The 22759-nt window shown below is 27.5% G+C and overlaps 2 protein-coding genes across 4 annotated transcripts; one reads left to right on the top strand and one right to left on the bottom strand.

Annotated features, from left to right (window-relative positions):
- The first annotated feature begins 3819 nt into the window (after window positions 1–3819).
- LOC110620093 (iridoid oxidase-like) lies at window positions 3820–6168 on the top strand. Its single transcript, XM_043959211.1, is given in 3 exon segments — window positions 3820–4777; window positions 5084–5090; window positions 5093–6168. Coding segments are annotated over 3 exon segments (1533 nt in total). The 5' UTR covers window positions 3820–3859; the 3' UTR covers window positions 5701–6168.
- A 4191-nt stretch (window positions 6169–10359) lies between these two features.
- On the bottom strand, window positions 10360–13840 carry LOC110620385. Of its 3 annotated transcripts, XM_021764099.2 has the most exons (3): window positions 13284–13616; window positions 12980–13039; window positions 10360–12593 (listed from the first exon to the last, which is right to left on the bottom strand). In XM_021764099.2, the coding sequence occupies exon 3, from the start codon at window positions 12562–12564 to the stop codon at window positions 10855–10857; it is 1710 nt and encodes a 569-aa protein (XP_021619791.1). In that variant the 5' UTR covers window positions 12565–12593; window positions 12980–13039; window positions 13284–13616; the 3' UTR covers window positions 10360–10854. The 3 variants fall into 3 exon arrangements, with proteins under 3 accessions (XP_021619791.1, XP_021619790.1, XP_021619789.1); XM_021764098.2 differs by lacking the exons at window positions 12980–13039; window positions 13284–13616 and adding an exon at window positions 13626–13840; XM_021764097.2 differs by lacking the exon at window positions 12980–13039 and having other exon boundaries at window positions 13284–13615.
- Between the last annotated feature and the right edge of the window lie 8919 nt (window positions 13841–22759).

A 22759-nucleotide genomic window follows, 5' to 3' on the forward strand; every position in this document is an offset into this window, starting at 1 on the left:
AAAATCCATTAGTGAATATGTTAGTATCTGTTTTTAATTCATTAACAAATTTTTTATTTTTATAAATTTCGTTATTATCATATAAATAAAAATACAGTAACAGAATAATTTTTTCTAATACTATCACTAACGGATTGATGTTTGTTAATATCTTTTACATCCCATGATTATACCAGTGACTAATAGATTAATTTTAATCAAATTTTTTTACCTAAATTTATTTCTATAATTGTTTTCATAACTTTGTAACCCAAATTTTTAAAAACATATGTCACAGCACTTCTAACTAAATATATTTTTATAAATTTCTCAATTCCTCACTCACAGTAGTCGTGGTCGCCTGTCACAATGCTTACTTGTCTACCGGTCGGCTGCCATCACCACTGCCTCACTCACTCAAATTTTTAGAAACGCAAATTCTTTAATTCACAATAGCTGTCGCCTGTTACACGCTAAGGGAAGAAGATGAGGAGTGTACGATTACTAAAGGCTCGGTAAAACATGATTATGGGCTTCCTGATTATGCACCTCCATGCCTTTGATTCGGCCATTTGGGTTATTGCTATCCGAAACTACCCATACCCATAGCTCTCATTAAGACATAGTATACATGTTTCACATTCCTAACTTGGATTTTCATAAAGTGAGAGCACGCCACCCCCATATTTAAAACTTGCTCTAATTTATAAGGATAACTTATCACTTTGAGGCTATATATCAAATTAATAAAATTATAATACTCATGAAAAATTTTAAAATTATTTAATATATTCAATAAATCGGTTTTAATGTTCAGGGATTGCTCCGATGCAATTGAGAAAGATGTATCACAAGCTTTCTGTGCAAGAATAATTACCCTTTTTTAAATATAAATTCTACTTTACTTTTCCTTTTTTTTTTAAAATTATATAAATAAAACTTGACTTATTAATATTAAAAAATTAAATATTTATTTATTTTGGAGATCTCAACAATAAATAACATAAAAAGACGATCTTTTCCGTTTATCCAATCTGTTTCTGTTGTGATTTTAAAACATTATTTTATGTCTCTACCCCTCTCTCTTTAATGTTTTGGCAGAAATATCAGTATAAGATTTTTTCTTCTTTTTTCCAAATTGTTTTCTGATTTAATTGATTCTAAATTCATAAAATTATATAAAAAACATAGTTATAGAAAAAGTGCAGGAATCAAGTGTTATGTTAGTATGATTTATTAGCAAAGTTATTATATACACTGAAAATTTATATATATATATATATATATATATATATAAAGTTAAAAATATAATTATGACATTTTATCAATAATTTACAAAATAAAATTGAAAAAAATTTATTATGAATAAAATGCAAAATTATTATTCGTAAAATATCTCGAATGAAACTCGTAATTGGACACTCAATATAAAAGATATGGACGAACTTAGTAAATTGTGTGCATTTTTTAGTGGTTTGAAACCTTGAGCCCTCAATGAATTGATGAGACGAAAAGTAAAGAATATGCATTTCTGAGTGGTTTGAAACCTTGAGTTCTCAATTAGTTGATAAGACGAAAAGTAAAGACGGTCGCAGCTGAAAACTTAGATGATTATGTTCGACTTTAAAAAGAAAATTTAATTATGTATTTCTCAGGATAGTCGACCTAATAAGTAGAATAAGTCACAGGAGAGTAACTAGTTGGTCACTAGTGATAGGACCCAATTGGTTACCGTAGGTCTACTGAGTTCATGTGTTATGCCTCCATCCCTTGTAGGGATTCATATATTTATAAGTGGTGTGAAAATTGTTGTGTCGAATTGTGGAATAACTGTTTTGTTTTGTTTTTGAAATGAGTAACTCTTTTATTAAAATTTCTGTGTTTATATATGATATTTGAATTATTTGTATTATAATATTTATTTAATACTGATATCTGCTTGATACACATATATTATATATTGCTCGTCTTAATAATATTTTCTTCTCTTAATTAACCGACATATTTTATTATGTAAATATATAAACCAAAAGTGACACGATTCTAAAACAGTGTGAAAATCTGAATCAATAACCTTGGTATAATAGTTAATTAATAATTAATAATTTATTTTTATAATTTAATCGATAAATTTTATAATATAAATATAACACTTGTACATATAATTAAATAAAAAAATAAAATTATAAAAGACAAAAGTATATATATTTATGAATAGACATGAGCATGAAACCAGTGCAACAAATAATTTTATTAAAATACATTATCCTATTCTTTAAAATTTTTTAAATTTCTCACCATTTGAAGTGTTTGTTTTGTTATACTCTCGATATAGTATATAATTATTCGATTTATAATGATTATCATTATTCTATTTTATTGAATAAATGTACTTTTAAAAATAATTATACTGGGACTAAATATTTTATTTAAAAATATATTTAAATGTCAAAATTAAATAGTTTAATCATTGCTTAAAAAAATTCTAAATAGTATTTTAGATTATTTAATTTATTTTATAAAATTTTAGATAATAATTTATTTGATATTATTAATTACATAGTTATATATGTGCATTAATTAAATTATCTTTTCATAAATAAAATTACATAGTTATCAAATAAAATCCCACAAAGTAAGAAAAAACAAGTGTATAAGAAGGATATTATTAATTATATAGTTATAAATAAAAGCCACCAAATTAATAATATTTAAAAATAAATAAATTTTAAAAATTAAATTATTATAAAAGAAATTAATTTTTTTTATTACAAAGAGAGATAAAAGTCTATCTCGAAACTATAGCGTCAAATAAAGTAAAAAATAATGAAAAGGAGATGTTACCTGTTTTATACGTAAATGCTAAATACTATATCTGCAAAAAATCTCCTTTTTTAATTAATATGAAGAAGAAGAAGATAATTAATATGAAAAGGAGATGTTACCACGCTGCCATGCTATAACCCTGTAACGATTTTTAATAAGAAAAATTATTATTTAGTGTATATATTATCAAAAATTTATTAGTTATTTATTTTTTCCTTAAATATTTTCTCATTTAATTTTTATGCTTTTTATAAAAATTATTAGTTAATTTTTTAAATTTTTTATAAATTTATTAATTAATTTTTTCATATTAAAAATATTTTAAATTTTTTTTATAATATTTAATGATTAAAATTAATAAAAAATTAATTAATAACTTTTTTATACATTAAAAATATTTTAATATATCTTTTAAAATTAATATGAAGAAGACAAAGCAGTTGAAATTTTCACAAATCTTCCGATTACCGTCTTAGCTATATGGCAATGGTGAGGTTTTACTCAACAAGAAAAAGGATAACTTTTAAACATCAACGTCACCTTGGAATCTTATGAAATATGTAAAAAAAAAAAAAAAAGGTGGAAATCGTTTTGTGGAGGAGAATTTGTCATTGGTTATTTTCTCTACTGCCCGGAATAAATAAATTATTGATCTTTTTAATTCTGTTTTTAGGTTTATTCATTGATTTACTTTTCTTTAAAAAGGGTTCATATTAAGGTTTTAGTCAATGAGTAATTAAAATTAAAGGGTAGAAAATATTATTTTCAATACTATTATTTTATTATTTTTATTATAAAATTATACTCATTTTATAAGAGAAGTATATAAAATATTACGTGCCTTTATTTATTTTCTAAATTTTAGAATTTATATTTTAATTAATATTAAATGATATTATATTATTAATAAATAATGATAAATAAATCGGCAAGTTAAATATTATAATTATTAATTAAAAAATAAAGTATAAAAAATATCTTATAATTTTATTTATTTTTATTTTATAATTCAATTTGCCATACGCTCAAACACTGACGTGGGGAACGAAAAGAAATGGATAGTCTGCTTGCTTGGTTTACTCTCTTCTTCCTTGTAGCCCTGGTTCTGCTGCTCAAACAGAGACGATCAAGGTTACTTGGTGCCAAGAAACGACCACCGGGGCCTCCTGCTTGGCCGGTTGTTGGTAACATCTTCAATCTTGGATCCGTTCCTCACCGGAATTTATACAGGCTTAGGCTCAAGTATGGACCTGTAATTTGGTTAAGACTCGGGTGCACTAACGGCCTTGTAATACAGTCCGCCAAGGCAGCTGAAGAGCTGTTCAAGAATCACGACGTTAGTTTCAGTGACCGGAAAGTTCCTGAAGCTTTCACAGCTCATGATTATCAAAAGGGTTCGATTTCTCTTGGAAGGTATGGCTTCAAGTGGCGCCTTGTTCGCCGTGTTGTTACAGTGGAGCTCATGACCCACAAGCGAATCAACGACACTGCCTTGGTTCGGCGGAAGTGCATCGACAATATGATACAAAATATTGAGGAGGACGTAGCAGCAGCAGTTGCACGAGGAGAAACGGGGGAATTGGCAGTAGCTCATTATGTCTTCGTAATGGCATTCAACCTGATAGGCAACCTGGTGATTTCACAGGATCTTTTGAATTCTCATTCGAAAGAGGGGCCTGAGTTCTTTGAGGCCATGGACAAGGTCATGGAGTGGAGTGGGAAGCCAAACGTAGCTGATTTTTTGCCATTTTTGAAAGGGTTGGATCCCCAGAGGATCAAGAAGAAGATGGAGCGAAACCTGGGACGAACTCTGAAAGTAGTGGATGGGTTCGTCAAGAAGAGGATTGAAGATAGGAAATTAATGAAAAGAAGAGAAGGCAGGGACTTCTTGGATGCACTGTTGGAGTATGAAGGTGATGGGAAGAATGGACCTGATGAGATCTCAGCCCACAGAAGACTCATCATCATACTGGTAACCAATCATATCTAAAATTTCGTGCTTTATATACTTTTTTGATAATTTTATATAAAACTATATACATTTTAGAAGTCTAATTTGATTAAAATTAAATTCTATTGCTACCGAATCGATTAAATTTATTTGGATTAAAATTATTTATTTAAATTAAAATTAAATTCTATTTATATCCTGTTCATCTATATAAAAAATAAAATATACATTCACGCCAATTAAGATTTTCTAAATGAGAAGAGTATATTGCTACTCGTCTAAACATTAATTGATTACTTTTTTTTTTTTTTTATACACGATGTGCAGGAAATATTCTTGCTGGGACAGAAACTACAAGCGGCACCATTGAATGGACACTGGCGGAGCTGTTCCGCCACCCAGAATCAATGAGAAGAGTTAAAGAAGAGCTTAATCGAGTAGTGGGGTCGAAGAGAAAAGTTGAGGAGAGTGACATAGATGAATTGCCATATCTACGTGCAGTGATCAAAGAGTCGATGAGATTACATCCTGCACTCCCATTATTGGTTCCAAGAAACACCTTGCACGACACAAACTTCATGGGATACTATGTACCTAAAGATACACAAATTTTCGTCAATGCTTGGGCTATAGGAAGAGACCCAGATGCTTGGGAGGATCCCTTGTCTTTCAAGCCTGAGAGATTTCTACGTTCAGACATTGACTACAGAGGACAAAACTTCGAGTTGATCCCATTTGGATCTGGAAGACGAATTTGTGCAGGCTTCCCATTGGCTCACCGCATGCTTCACCTTTCTTTAGCCTCTTTGCTTCACAGTTTTGACTGGGAGCTTGGCAGTAATTCATCTCCAGAGACCATTGACATGAAAGAAAGGATGGGTTTTACAGTGAGAAAACTTATCCCTTTGAAAGCAATACCCAATAAGAAGATCACAGCAGAATGATCATATTGAAGAATCTCTCCATCTCTAGAAGTTTCTGTAGCTAGATCATTCAGCAGAATAGTTTGGAAAAGACAGCCATTGTAGAAATATCTAGAACCACTACCATTGTAGAAATATCTAGAACCACTACCATTCAAGAAGCTTCAGGGATCTTCGACAAAAAAAAATAAATAAATAAATAAAGAGAAGCTTCAGGGATCTTCGCATCACACCCCTTTATAACTTGTGGAGAATCTTGCTTTGGCTGCCGATTGTAAGTAGTTTAAATATGTGTTTGTGAGTGTACAATGTTGTGTTTGTGAGTGTCCAAAGTCTTACATGAAGTGTATGTTTGTAAAATGGAGTGTCCTAGAGAGTCGGTAAGCCCATGAAAAAATAGTAAGTTTTTCCAATTGAGAGTGTACGAAGTGTTTGCATTACTAATTGTAAAATTTTAGTTTTCCTCTTAATAAAGTGTGTTTCAAATAAGTCAGTCATCCTTCATATCCTCCAAATTTGCAACAGATTATTCCTCCTGGTTGTTCAAAGCTTTTCCTATATTGCATCCTTTTCTTCTTTTCTCCTGTTTCCATATTACCCTTTTTTTCAAAAAAGAAAAAAACCATTGATTAATCAAAGTGAATTATAAACTTTACATAATTATAAGCAAGTGTACTGAGTATGCCAAGAGAGTAAATTCTATTGCTTAAAGTGCTAGTATATCAATTAGTATTAAATTTAATTGGTACTGAGTATACCAATTTTATTGTTTTCACTACTTCTAATATAAATAAAAAATAGTTGAAAATAATGCTTTAAAATCATATTTTTATTATTAATACCATAGTTTATTATATATAATATTTTTTAAAAAATTTGTGGAGTGGAGCTGATTATACGCAACATTAATGAGATATCTACTATCTCTCTTGACCTCTTCCCATTGACCCACCAGCTTGTAAGAAAATAGAAAGATTGTCTTCATGCACTTTGCATTTTCTGTAGCAGCAACCCTCTTGGCAACTTGTGATGCCTTATTTGCAGATAAGGTTAATAAACTTTTAACATTTCTTACACATTACTTCACAAGCTTAAAGCAAGGACAGCCACTCGTCTTATATAAATTTATTAATGAAAAGGCTGCTCCTTTGGTCTCAATCCAGATTTTTTTGTCAGAAAAAATCACTGATGACAACATTTTATAGAATTTTATAAAAAAAAATCCAAATTGAATTACCATTTTCACTTTAAAATCCAGGCTTTCTCTAACTGAGAAATGGAGTATAAAGAAATGCAGAGAAATGAACATATCTATCAACCATTTTCACTTTAAAATCACTTAATGAGTTTTCACAAACTATAAAAATTAAATAATAATTTTTAAAAAATTTTTTTTAATAATTTGTTAATAAATTATTGTTTGATATGAGGTAGTACACTTATAGTGTTCAATAATTTTACAAATTTAGGTGGTCCCATAATTAAGCCATCAGCGTAAAGGGGATCACATGGGCAACTTGTTTGATGTTGATAAGTTATTATGTTCCCCCAAGCAGTGGCAAAGCTGAAAACTACTAGTCATATATGCCAGAAGCTGATTTAGGGTCATGGATAGAAGCTGGTAAGTGCTAGGAATCAAGCACCCAATGACCACATAATGCAGCCTCTCTGCGGCCTCATTGTTCAGCAAAATATAGTCCGTCCCTATCTAATATCAACCAATTTGCACCACATCCTGCAGCTTCATGGTCCACCAAATATCAAGTAATTTATCCTACAGCTGTAGCTTAGGATTCCTTACCCAAAATTTTCACCTGCAAAGGAAGCTAGATGCTAACGAAGAAAGGCAATAACAAATTCATTACAAGAAAATAATTTTTTCATGGAGATTCTTTTTTCACTCATTCACGATTACAATCTTTTGTGGCGACTGAAAAAATTACTATAAAGTTATAATTAGAAATGTGATATAAAAGATAATAGTGGCAAAATGTATTTTGCCATAAAATATAATTTTTTTATGGAAAATTTTAATTTTTCTCAAAAGGATATATTAATAATGGCAAACTAAATTCTTCATAAAAATGATATTTATAATAAAAAAAATTACTAAAAAACTATTTACTACTAGTGGCACGTATTCTCCACTAAATGCTAAAACTTTAGTGGAAAATTTTATCTTTACAAATTGACAAATTTTTAGTGGATTGTGGAAGAAGTAGAAGAGAGCTTGTGAGCACGTAAAAATATGTCATTCTTCTATATTGGGAATACATATATTTAGATATATATATTTGTTGTAGTTTTTCTCGATAAATATTAAATTCGATAAGAATAAAAAATTTTCTAAATATAGAAGAACACTATTAAAAAGTATTGTGATTAATCATAAAATTTTAATTTTTTTAATAAAATTTTAAAATAAAATATTTATTATACTGCTCCCTGTTAAATTAATAATATTAATAACATATAAAATATAAAACTCTTTTCGATTATGACACATGTTCAAAGTTGAACCGACTCTAATAATCTAAGAAAATTAATCTTGATAAGAAATAGGTAGACAAGTATAACTATATCCGATTAGGGAATAAATATAAATTTTTAATGCGATGGTCATTTTCATAGATCATTAATATTATAAATATGCATACTTTAGATGAGACTGATGTGATGCGAACAAATGGACAGAGTATGAGTTATTATTAATGAGTCATTTGACACATTTATTAAAAGATATTTCTATCCAATCTGATAGAACCTAATACAGAAGTTGTCAAGACAATCAGAGTATATATATCCCGAATCAAATCGAATTCAATATTCCTAACTTTCTCGAGAACCTCCTACTTTCACTGGTTTGTGAAACCTTAACCTACTCCAAACCAAAATTTTTGAGTCTATTAACTCCCAGCAATCAATTTTGGTCCATTAGAATCTCAGTTTATCAAATAATGACTAGAAATATATTATTATATCAGTTTAAACTGTAACTATAACTCTATGGGTAAAGTTTAAAATCCGGTAAAGGATCCTTTTGACCCTCCAAATTTCTGGCAGTGTTTTGCTCCTGTTCTTTAAAATTTATCCTATAATGTACCCTTATGTATTTTTACCTGATTCTGCAATAGGGAAATTCTACCCTAATCTCATAGAAAAAATCATCATTCTTAAAATAAATTATTAAATTTTACATGTTTAATAATTATAAGTGACACGTTACTATTAGAAAGAGTAAAATGAGTAATTTAACGGAAAGTATTCCGTTCGTAACAATAAGGAGAGTTGAAATTTTATTGTATATACTAATGAACTCAATTTCAATTAGAAAATTTATTAGTGAATATATAAATTATCTGTCGATGTTAATATCTACTATAAATTCATTAATAAATTTTTTATTGTTATAAATTTTGTTATTGTCATATTTTTATTTTCAAAAGATAATAATGAATATTTTCTCCGTTACTATCACTAACCGATTGATGTCCATTAGTATTTTTTACATCTCACGATTATACTAGTCATTAATTGATTGATTCTAAGCAAATTTGTTTTACACAAATTTATTTTTGTGATTGGCTTCACATGTTTGTAATCTAAATCTTCATAAGTATATGTCCCAACATTTATAACTAAATCTGTTTTTACAAATTTCTCGCACATGATAATCGTTGTCGTCTGTCACGATAATTGCTTGTCTATTTCGATCGGCTGTCATCGCCACCGTCACTATCGACCTTGATCCACATTGTTCATACGATATCCCACTATCCATAACTCAAATTTTTAGAAACGCAAATTCTTCCAAATTTTCCACTACCTCACTCACAGTAGCGGTCGCCTGTCACACGCTAAGGGAAGAAGACGAGGAGTGTACGCGCATTAAAGGCTCGGTACAACATGATTATGGGCTTCCTGATTATGCACCTCCATGCCTTTGATTCGGCCATTTGGGTTATTGCTATCCGAAACTACCCATACCCATATCTCTCATTAAGACATAGTATACATGTTTCACATTCCTAACATGGATTTTATTTTATTATCAACTTTGATAAAGTGAGAGCACGCGCTGTAAATGAGACTTCCATATTTAAAACTTACACTAATTTATAAGGATAACTTATCACTTTGAGGCTATATATCAAATTAATAAAATTATAATACTCATGAAAAAATTTAAAATTATTTAATATATCCAATAAATCGGTTTTAATATTCAGGGATTGCTCCGATGCAATTGAGAAAGATGTTTCACAAGCTTTCTTTGCAAGAATAGTTACCCTTTTATAAATATAAATTCTACTTTGCTTTTCTTTTTTTTTCCTTAAATTATATAAATTATTTTCGATAATAATTTATTATTGATTTTTTAATATATTTATTTAATAGATATAAAAAAATAATTATTCAATATCTAAGTTGTCCATTTTGCCAGCATTTTAATATTAGAAAATGTGATAAATGTTTCATGTAAAACAAGGGAGCTAAAAGTAGAAAACAATCTCAAAATCCTGGAGTGGTTTTCTAATGGCTATCAGAGTATCAGCCAAGATCTTCACAGTTTTCCTTCTCTTCGTCTCGAGGCAAAATTACCCATATGGAATTTGTTCTTCAATTTCAATAGAAAAGAATGAATCGCTCTTCAGCAGATCACACACAGAGATAATCAAGTTGAATATTCAGGCATTGCCCAAAAAGTTGAAACTTTGCAATTCCTGATACTATAGCAAGCTTTATATTACAAGATAGGGAAATTTTTACACGCTTATACACCCGACTGATGAATAAATGACATACAAAATCATGATATTCCTCACATTCTATTGGTCGGATGCACATCCATGATACACTGAGTGTGTGTAAGAAATATACTACAAGATAATATATACCTTACATTGAAAACCCCCAAGACTAAGACCAAAATTAGCCTGCTGTGTAAACAGATTTAGGAATTTTCAGGTCCAAAGATAGCAATTCAATCTACCCTTCTAGTTCCTTGGAAAGAAACAAAGTATTGATGATTTATCAAAATCGCACCTTAGCAATGGAGGACATGCCATTCGAAGTAGCTCATGGAAGCACTACACTATCCGCCTGCAAGGAGAAGCATCTCAGGAGATTGATTTATCTTCAAGTTGTGAGGCCTGTGAGCATCTGTTGTACTCTTTAGTCTATTGCATATAAAGTTCTTCCCTTTTTCATATGTTGTGCTCTGCACCGAGAAGACTCTGACCAATCCTTTTCGCTAATGTCTCCATTAATCCTGCAGATGTAGTTGAGGCCTACAAGAAGCTCTGTGATTGCAGCCTCGGTTTTTGCTTGATTTGCATAATGCAGTGTTTGTACCAGAAGCACATTTGTCCTTGAAACCAATTGCTCCCTCTCGTAACTTCGCTCTGAGTGCCATCTTATCATGTTATGCGCCAGTGGAGATAACCATTCCAGTATGTTCGCGAGCACCAGACTCCATTTTGCTGCAACTGAAGCATCAAATACAGATGGAGCTAGAGATTTGCCAGAAGGCTTAAGCCTAGTTCTCAGAGCGACACGTATAGTTGTGGGTAACATCATATACAGGTCATCTCTGGTTTCGAAATCAATCATGTGAGGTGATGAAGCTAGCCTCTCAACCATTACAATCATATTTGCGTAGTGGAGAGCCAAAGCAGCATGACCAAGAGTTGATGGAGGAGCATTCAACAATCCGCGCTTTGAACTGAGAAGGGCTAATTTATAATAAATTTGGTTACTGCAAGTAGTAAGAGGTCCCTTATTCACGTTTTCCATTTCGCTGACATTTTTCATATAATCACCAGTGAACTCTACAGAATCACAGATATATGGCTTGCAGCGCTGCAGAAGTGGAGACTCAGTTCTGCTCATCATGCATTCCTTGAAAGGTCCAACAGGAGCCAACCGGCCGGTTCTAGAGTGATGGTGCTTTCCATGTAGAGTGGACGATTGACTACGAAGTTGTAGCTGCTTGTTTATTTTGTTCTTCTCAGCCATAACTATTGACTTTGAATCTGATCTTCCCAGGGGTCCTGAAGATAATCCACAATAAATACTCTCTGAGGGATGTATTGATGAGTGCATAGCAGAAAAGGATCGGCTCCGGGAAACACAAGTAGGATTCATATATTCATGGCCATTGTTTTTCTCCTGAGTTGGCAGTTGGCTAATCTCAAAAACATGCTTGATCCTCTGAAGTATTGTTAGTAGTGATCTTACCAGAAGCCGGACAATGTAATCATAAGTTCTAATCCATGGAGATAACTCACGTAAATTTCTCACTTCCTGACGTTGCCACATCACCTTCTGCTGAAATTCAAACAATTTCCCTTGGCTTAGATCAGGATTCAAATGCATTCGCCTTAGAGTTTGCTCGAGCTCTGCAAGAACTTCAAGCTCCTGAGACAGTTGCATAGTAACAGCAACAAATCTCTCCATTTTTTTCACTTTCCTTTCCATCTTCCTCAATCTATAATCCCAACCAAACCATTCAAGATTGTTCTGAAGTGGGTTATTAACAAACTGTTCAAAACGGCGAAAAAGAGGATCTATGCATTTCTTCCCAAGCCTGGCTACTGATCTTGATAGGACCCCAAAATTCTCCATTATCTCGTTTAGAACAAGATCCATAATACGATCATCATCATCATCATCAGCTACAAGCTTTCGCATCCCGATTGAATTTAAAATCTCTTTCCTCAACCTACATATCTCGTTATCACTCAAGAAATGCCATAAATGGACAACCTTGGACATCAAATTTGTGACCTCAAATGCCAAAACTCCAATTGCTGCCTTGTCATTCTCTGGAACACCTTTCCATGCACTCCACCATAAATTACTAAACCAAGACTCATTTCCCATATATAACTTGTTCAATCAAAGTGCAGATGCTACAAAATTAGACAACATACGTTAATAGACAACACACTGAAAACACGAACACAAGCAGCCAACAGAATGCAGGAAAGTATAGAATATCAAAATTTTGATCCTTAAATCCATCAAGTGATTAAGACATTCAAGAAAAAGAAACAACTCAACATCCCATAACTAATTCCTCTTTCAGCGATTTTGGACTGAAAATTTATGTTCTTTAATTTACAGAACACAAAATGAAGTTTTTTAATCATCCCTGTTGGTTTCAGCAACCAACCGAGAATTGTTTAATCTAAAAGTCAAGATCTCCACAGCCTACCAAATCACAAACATATAAAATATTGCAATTTCAAATTCACAACAAATTCGAAAACACCACTCAATCAAAATGGTTTGATACCTCGAAAAACACAAAATCTCCAGGATCCAGAAAATAAACTCAAGTCCTTCACCTGAACCTCTAGAATTTCAAATCCAAGATTAAAACATATAATTAGAGTAGCCATAAATAAAAAAGAAAATTTTAAACTAAGCTACCAACTTTCCCAGGGATTCCCCATTCCGGGGCCAAAAAGCTACACAGCCTCGCCAAAAACAAAAATGCAGCAACTAAATTCAACGAAATCAACTACCCAGAAACAAAATCATGCGTCTGACTATACATGTTCGAAGATAGAAGGAAATGCACAACCATTAACACTTACGGTTGCAGTGGAAACTGGAAAGTCCCGAGGAGTCGGCAATGACGAGTGGAATTTGAGCTAAAGAACGACTAAGTTTGAAATGCGAAGAAGGAAGTACACCGCACCCACGATAGGCATCATATAGAAGAAGAAGAAACGGATTGAAGACAAAAAGGATGAGCAAAGACAGAGAGGTTAACGTAAAGAACTGAAATTCGATGGATTCGAGGTTAAAACTTTCGAATATGACTTCTCACTTCTGGGATTATGCTTGTTACAGGACATCCTAAGATTGATTAACGGTTTAAACAACTTGAAAAAAAAAAAATGCATAAAACGTCACCGTCTAAAATGCTTTTTCACCTTCTCTGACTGTGACCGGTTAAAGGCTTTGGATGATCCACCCTGATCCTCAGCAGGTAGACCACTTTCTCTTCTTGTTCTTTGTAGTCCGTCAGAAGGAAACTTCTATAACGGTGTCGTTTATTGCCTGTCCATGTCCATTAAGGAGATTTTCATGGCAGTGAAAAGGGGGAAAAAAGAGTTGTGGAATTAGGGAATTTTGGAAGGCATATGCAATAATTTGCTCAACTGTCCTATGTAAGAACAAGCACCAAAAATTAGAATGTGGGCTGTCATTTTAATTCCCTTCATTCATGATATTAACAAGGAAACTTGTTTTTTTAGATAAAATCAGGCATTTTCAGCCCACTGGAAATATTATCCTCAATTTTAAATTTATATATACCTTGATTAATTACATATAAATCTCAATAAAAATATTTAATAAAATTTTATATAAGACACAAGTTATGTTAGCAAGAGCCAAAAGAGTTGGAGAGATGGCAAGTGAACATAGATATTTCAAATTTGTTTATATTGTAAATTTAATTCTATTAATAAATCAAGGAATATTCTAATCTTAGAAAAAATAAGAAATATTCTAATTTGAAACATAGAAATGGACGTTTTAGAAAGGGGGGAATGTAATTTAAAAATTAAAATTTCAATAAAAAATAATTAAAATTAAATTGTTTTAAAATTCTTGATTAGAATGAGATGGGCTTATAACGTATTATTCACAACAGTTCTTTGGGTGTTGCCCAAATAGCTTTAGTTGGCCCAATTGCATCTGCTCCATCATCATTCATTCTTTGCACAAACAGATTTCTTCCTCTTCTCTAATATGAATTACTTAAGAAATTATTATCATAATTTCATCTTTATAACACGATATCGTTCATTAAAATTGATAAGGTTCAATCTAATAATAAAAATCTTAATTTTTTAAATATAATTAATTTTCAAAGAAAATTTAAATTCAAAATTTTATTATTTGATGGATAATTTTAATATTAATGAATTAAAATTTATTGTATTATATATATATGGTAGAACTTTTAAATCAGAATTGTAAAAATTGGATAGCATGTGGAAAAGGTCATTGATTCTTGGGCTTCTTTCTTAATTAGGGTTGATACGCATAATCAACCCACATGGATATGAAGAAGGGAAAATATATAATAAAGTGTAATTAATTAATTAATTGTATTTTACATTAATTAAAACTTTGCAGCTTTACATGATGTTTATTAATTTTTTTTTTAAAACCTAACCCATATCTAAGACTAGAATGGTCCCCTAGCTATCTCATCAATTTAAAAACACTCAAACCAATTTTCAGTGGTAAATTATTATTAAATTCTTGAATTTTTTAAAAATTTTTTAATTCATTCTTAGTTTAAATATGTATATTATTTATTTTTTATAATTTTAATTATATATATTATTTAATTATTATAATTTTAAATATTTATATTACTTAATTTCTTTAACTAAAATTAAAATAATTTAAAAAAAAATTAGGGATTTCGTAATAATTCATATAAAAGGTGCATGTATTTGATGAGCAATTAGTATTACACTCCTTTTACCAAGGCAAAAATGTTGGAAAACCAAATTTAAAAAAATATTTATATTGTTTTATTTGAAGGCAGCCCACTATGAACTGTCAAATTAAATAGATAAATAAATAAATGGTAGCCTTGATCTTGAAGCTTTTTTTTTTTTTTTTTGTCTGAGCTCGAAAAAAAAATGTTTGGACCGGTATTTGAAGCTCTCCTTAACCCCACATGATCATCACTACGGAATCTCTGCTTTTTGAACCGCTATTTGATTTTTTAAAATTTTACTTTTATTTATTTATTTATTAATCTCGCTATTTAAAAGTTTACATTAGTTAGTCTAGCCATTATAATTTAATTTCATAATCAAATCATTTTTTATATAAATTTAATGTAATTATCTAAAGTAAATTTTAAAAAAAATAAAAACTTTATAAATTTAAAAAATGAATTCTTAGCGGGTTACAGAGTTACATGGCTGGTGGCCGTGACCCTAAAAAACTAAAAGTACAGAAATTCTTAAAGTCCAAAGCAGAACAACAACCCTTAGAATTAAACCAACGTTGTGTGTTTGGTGAAGTTTTTGGTTGGAGAAAACCAAAGTTATAACCAAATATAAACTACAATTGTTTTTATTTTCAAATTGTATTCTTTACGATTTAATTCAGCATTACACTTTATTTTCTCCAAAAAACATTATTATTTTATTTTAACACTTTATTTTTTTAAATTACTTATGAGAGATATTTTATGTAAACAAATATTTTTATTGTCAAAAAAATATTTTTAAATAAAATATTTTATTTTTTATTTTGTAATTATAATTTAAAAATAAAAATATATTTATATATAACAGTGTTAATAATATTCTTTTAATGTTTGAAGAATGATTTAATTCCTTTTATGATAATGAGAAGAAGAAGTTATTTTTTTAAAATGTAAATTATATTTTATTTTTAAAGGTAAATTATATTTTATTTTTTAAATTTTAGTATAATTAATAAATTAATTTTTATATTTTAAAAATTTAATACTTAAATCTCTATAATCGGTCTATTCAAATTAGAGGTTTTTGCATTCATTTTTAACCATTAAAATATAAAAATATCTTTATTATCACTTTTAAATAGATAAATTACACTTAGATTTTTTAAATTTTAATATAATTAATGGATCAATTTTTATATTTTTAAAACTATACACTTAAATCTTTATATAATTTCTATATTTATTATAATTTAAACATTTTGATAATTTATTTTTTATTTAAAAAAACTTAAATTTTTATTAATTTTTATTTATAATATTTCATTTAATTAACTTTAAACACTTTTTATTTTCAATTTTTATTTATTAAAATACTTTAATACTTATAATTTCAAAATTTTTAAAAAAATATTTATAATTTAAGTTATTTTTAAGTATATTATAAATTTTTATAAAGAGTATTTTAAGAAAAAATTATACTTTTAGAAAAAATTTAACTATTTACTAGTTTTGAACTAATATTTATAATAAATAAAAAAATTTTAATTTTAAACGGATTAAATATAAAAAAGATTTAAGGATTTAGTTTTAAAAATATAAGAACTGATTTATCAATTACACTAAAATTCAGTGACTAAATGTAGTTTATATAATATAAAAATTTTCACATGAAAAGATTTAACTGTTTATAAGAGTATTTTAGATATTTAAATTATTTATTCTCATTTTAACCGATTAATTAATGAAATTATGAATGAAAAAAACTCCACTTGAAATGGATTGATTATATAGATATTGAAGTGGTGGATTTTAAAAATATAAGAATTAATTTATTAATTATGTTAAAACTCAATAATTAAAATATAATTTATTTTATTTTTAACTAATAAAATATTTTTTATTATTTAATTTTTTTAATGTGTCAAATGTTAAAAAAATATATTTTTCATAAAATAAGAATGTGTTTTTTTCAAGGGTAGGGTAGCTTTTCAATTTTCCTTTTCTTTTGTGCATTACAGCGGCAATTAGTCTATTATTAAGAATTATATCTTATATTTTTAGTCCGCATGTCAAAAGATTCAAAAGTTGCAACTCAATATTATTTTTTATCTGGTCACTTTTTCCAAATATTATATTTGCAATAAAAATTCAACTAGGGCAAAAAGAATCATAGGAAAATTGATTATGATTAAATGATTGAACATTTTAAATTTAAAAATTTTAGGTTATAACTTTATTTTAAAATCACAGCTGATAATTTATTTTTAATGAGTGAGAAAATAGACCTGCTATGTAAATTGAAAATATTAGAAACCTAATAATGAATTTTGTGAAGCAATATATGAATCCTTCTTGTAAGGAATATTATATTACACATCAAAAATATTATAATATAGTTTCTGATATTATATCACGCTCGTCCAAATTACTCATTAGCTGTTATTATAAAAATAGAATTATATAATAAAAAGTTAATAAGTGAAATTACGATCGAAAAAAAAATCAAACAATCGAAAATTCAATTTATTATCAAAATTATAAAATAAATTTCAGCATAAAATTATCGTTAACATATATGATCTATTATATTCTCGTTATATTTGTAATTACATAATCTTCGATCAGTTAATCAGCAGAATTCAGTTAATCGGTTATATTATCGTCAAATTATCAAAAAATATTATATTTATTTTTACTCTCTTAAACTATAAAAAAATAATGATATAAATAAAAGTATACAATTCTTATAATAATATTTAAATTTTAAATAATTTATTATATTTACTTTATTTTATATGTTACTGACTTGACCATTAGAGTGACTGTTATGAGTATCAATCATCTCATTATTTTTTTATATAAATTTAGTCAATTATAGAGATCTGTTTTTCGACTCATCATTTTTCTTTAAATAAAAATATTTATTTTTCTTTATGAAGATGTATTATGGAGAAGTAGTAATTTTATATAATTATATTAAGAAAAAATTGAAAAATTAATAATAAATAAATAATAGATGTAAATATAGTCATAATTGAAAAAATGATAATTGAGAAGATTTTTTTTTGGATATTTGTTCATATCTTAATATTTAGTGCAACCCATTATATACTCATCTTATAGAATTTTCCATGTTACCTTGTCTATATTTAGTGACCTTTCTGACCTGGCATTTCTTTGATTCAGTAATGCCACGAGGGACATAATGGATAATCCTCCGTCCTTTTGCCGATGCGCCGCATCATTAGAAAAGTTGAGATCGAACGGAAAATAAAAGAGGGATCAAATGTTGGATTTAAAGGATCGAGCGCATGGAATCGCATCACTTTAATTATAATAAATAATAATAATTTTTGAGGTAGTAATAATAATAAGTAGGGGATTGCGTGTTTGGTCTGGACCGTCAACGGTCTTACCGACAGCTTTTATGTTACTGTTGAGTTTTGCTTCTTTTTGCAGTGTTAGAATTTGTTTTCTTTTATTCTTTTTAATTCCTCCCTTCTTTTTTATTGGTTTTTTTCTCTCTTCATCTTTTACTACAGCCAATTGATATGGGCGCTCCTTTCCTGTCCTTTTCCCTCCTAACTAATATTACTATTTTTTTAATGTCCAACAAAATTTCTTTCCCTTTGCGTTTAGCGGCAAAATTAAGAAATTGCTTCATTTCATTTGAATAAAGTGGAGCTGTCAGAGTTTTTCTTAAAAAACACGGGCATTTATTTAATTCAAAATATATTAAAAAATCAAAATTTAATCTAAAAATTATTTTATTATTCTTATTGTTGAGTCTAATGCATAATAACATATAAGTAATTATTTCAATATTTAAATTAATGAAATTATTTTAAAACAACATAAAATTATTGAAGGAATTAATTTTTATGGATGGGTGCGTGACTAATACTAATTGAATTGCGTTCCTTACAGAGGGACTGTGGGCAATGGAATTTTTTTTTGACCATGTAAAAGTAAATTGTATTGAAAAGCCACTAAATATAAGGGATAAGTCTAAACAACTGATGCAACATGCAAACAGTTTCAACCATCCAACAAATTATGAATTCAAAGTACCTTATACAAAATCAAAATTATTAATTTCACACTTAATTCACATAACAAATTATAAATTTAAAATATCTCAGACGTTATATTTGCTACAACACAATATTCTACTTTCACTTAATTCACATAATAAATTATAAATTTAAAGTATATCAGACGTTATATTTGCTACAGCACAATATTCTATTTCTGTGGATGACCAAAAAACTATATTTTGTTTTTTCGAACTTCAATAAATAATATTACAACTAAGATAAATTACAAAACCAGTGGTGGATTTTCGATCCTTCACACTTTTAACCGAATCCGCATCACTATAAGCCGAGATATTGGATGGGTTGGTCGGTTTGAGCAGCAGTCCATAAGTAGAAGTCTCTTGTAAGTAACAAAGAACTCACTTTACCTCTAACCAATGGTCTTCAGTTGGTTCTTTTATTTTTTTTTATATACTGTGCTAATTTATTGACCAAATAAGAAATGTTATGTCTTGTAAATGAGAGGTACTAAAGACTACCAATAGTGCTACGCTACAATGAAACATCAACAAATTTATTGATACTAGATTTTGATAAAGTAATTGAGGTTGAAATGCATGTTGACACGTTTTAGCAAGTCTAACATATACTTGGTTTGTGTGAGCATTAAAATACCTTTCAACCAGTGCCCTTGAATTCCAAGGAAGTATCTAAACTTCCCCAAATTATTTAGCAAAAATAACTTCACTAAATATCGTTTCACCTGCTGAATTAATTCAGAAATCTTGCCTGTCAAATTAAGATCATTTACATAAGCTAAACAATACATAGTATGTCAATTTGATCGAAAGATGAATAGCGAGTAATCTAATTTGGATTGAGAAACCAAATGAAATAAGAGAATCTTTCAAACAATGTCATTCTCTTGGCGCTTATTTTAGCCCTTAAAGAGAGCAATACAATTTACATACATAATGTGGTGTGACTATGTCATGTAAACCGTCTCATTGAGCTTACCATGCAGAAATGCTTTCATAATATTTTATTGTTAAATATTTCAATTATAAGAATTGTAAGACTTAAGACTGTGCGGATCGTTATCAGTTTCACAACAAGAGAAAACGTTTCTTCAAAATCTACTTCTAGCTTTTAGGGGAATCCTTTTGTGATAAGTGGAGCTTTATAATGAACTATAGAACCATCTGAATTTTTTTTTAACTCAAAATATCCATTTACTTTCAACCACATTCACCTCTTGTGGAGGTACAATAAATTCCCAAGTCTCCGGTTTATGTAGTGAATTAAGTTCACTTATTAATACTTCATGCCATTCATAATATTTTTTAGTTTATGCGACTTCGTATCGGCACAAGATAATTTAATTTTTATTGTTTTTAATGAAAAATAATTTATTTTTTGATGTATTATAATGCGAAAAAAAAATCTATTAAAACTCCTATTAAACTATAATAAATTAAGCACTATATATTTCAAATTTTATATAAAATTTCAATTCCACGACAATTAGTCCCTTATATTGAGTTGAGTTTTTCCATTTATAGTTAATTTTAGATAAAGTTATATGAAAAATTTATTAATTAGTTTTTTTATTTAAAAAATATATTAAAATATTTTTAATATTTTAACAATTTTATTAATTAATTTTTTATTGATTTTAACTATTAAGTATCATAAAAATGTCTAAAATACTCTTGATATAAATAAACTGATTAATATATTTTTTCAAAATTTGAGAGATTAACTTTTAATTTTTTTCAAAATTATAAAGACTAAAGAGTAAAATATTTAATTACTAATAGATTTTTTAAAATATTAGAGATATTTTAATATATTTTTTAAAATTAAAAAATTAATTAATAAATTTTTGTATACCATATGAATTAAATAATTTAATGTTTTTAATTTTATTAAATTTAAATTGAATTTAACAATGTAACTATTTTTTTAATAGAACAAATATTCATAGATTAAACTTTTTTTTATTTAAAAAGTTAAAAAAATAAATTATAATTTTTTGGCCAAACTCAAGTGCGATATTATAAATAACACAATATCATATATGATGTAGGACCCATGGGCAAAAATAAAAGTCTCACCAATAATTATAATATCTATTGTGAAAAAATTCATTTTTTAATTTAAAAAATTTTACTGTTGCTTTAAATTCAAATAGGTTTCAAGCGTATCATTAGCAGAATTTGTTTGATAGGATTAACTCAATTATAGAATTTAAATTTTTTAGTAAATATAAAAATTATTTTTATTTAATTAAATTTTTTTTTAATTTTTTGAGAAGTTAAAAATTTTTATTTTTTAATGAAAAGAAAATAATTTATTTACTTCAATATAAAAAAAAAATTTAATATTGCTACAATATACTGTAAAATTTTGCCATAATTATGTTTATGCTGTTGAGCTAAAATTTTATTTATTAATATGCCCAATTTTAAGAGATATTATAAATAGATGTAGAAGATTAAGCCAAGATGTGGACATAAATTTAGTGACCTACGGAAATTACATAAACAGCCTTCGCTTTCTCTGAAATTTTAATTTTTAAATTAAAGTAGGTTAAATATAAATTTATTTTCAATATATTACTGTTGCTAGCTCTCTCATTATTAAAAATGTAAAAAATTATTTATTTTATTGGTTTAATTAATAAAAATTTAATAAATTTAAATTTAATAAATTAAAATGATATTAGTTAAATTATAATTAATTTAATATAATTTAACAAAGAATAATATTTTTTTATAAGGAGACAGGAATTGGAGATATTAAACCATAATTTTTGAATTCGCATAAGATTTTATTTTGTCCTTTCATTTTTTAAGTTAGAAATATATTAAGTTTTTTTTTTAAAAATTAATATTAAGAATTATCTTTCATATATCAATTTGATATATTTAACTTAAAATAGAAACTGACTAAATTTAAATCGATTAAAATCGACAAAAATTAATTATTTCGATTATAGGCCATAATTAAATTTTAATAAGTTTAAAAATTAATACTTTCATTTTACTAAAATAAAAGTAGAATCTGTTTGTTTTCAAAAAATAATTTTTATTTAGAAATATTTTTAATAAAAAATATTTATATTTTATAAAAATTATTTTTTAATAAAATAATTCATTTTTTAATTTTAATTTTAAAATAAAATATATTAATAAATTTATATATAAAAGTTTTAATACTTTTTTTAAAATATAAAAAATAACTTTCTATTTTGTAAAAAAGAAGTCATTTCATTAAAATAATTTATTTTTTTTAATTAAGTGAATTTTTTAAACTGATTTTTTTAAAATGTCTCATGCGTTAAAAAATAAGAAAAATATTTTTTAAAAAATAAATAGAATTAAATTAAAATATAATTGGAATTAAAATTAAAATTAAGACTCTATTTATTTTTAAAAAAATCTGTATTTAAAAACTTTTTAAAATATGGAAATTTAAAAAAAAAATAAAAATTTGAATTATTTTTGTCTTGATGAAATGAAAGCGCACAAATCGCAAAGGCTTTTTGAAAGTAGAAAAATGATCA

Source organism: Manihot esculenta, chromosome 8 (assembly GCF_001659605.2).
Source record: "Manihot esculenta cultivar AM560-2 chromosome 8, M.esculenta_v8, whole genome shotgun sequence".
Classification (NCBI taxonomy): Eukaryota; Viridiplantae; Streptophyta; class Magnoliopsida; order Malpighiales; family Euphorbiaceae; genus Manihot; species Manihot esculenta.

Excerpts from the sequence above, each read along its gene's own strand:
- LOC110620385 (XM_021764098.2), bottom strand. The coding sequence starts at position 12,564 with ATGGGAAATGAGTCTTGGTTTAGTAATTTATGGTGGAGTGCATGGAAA.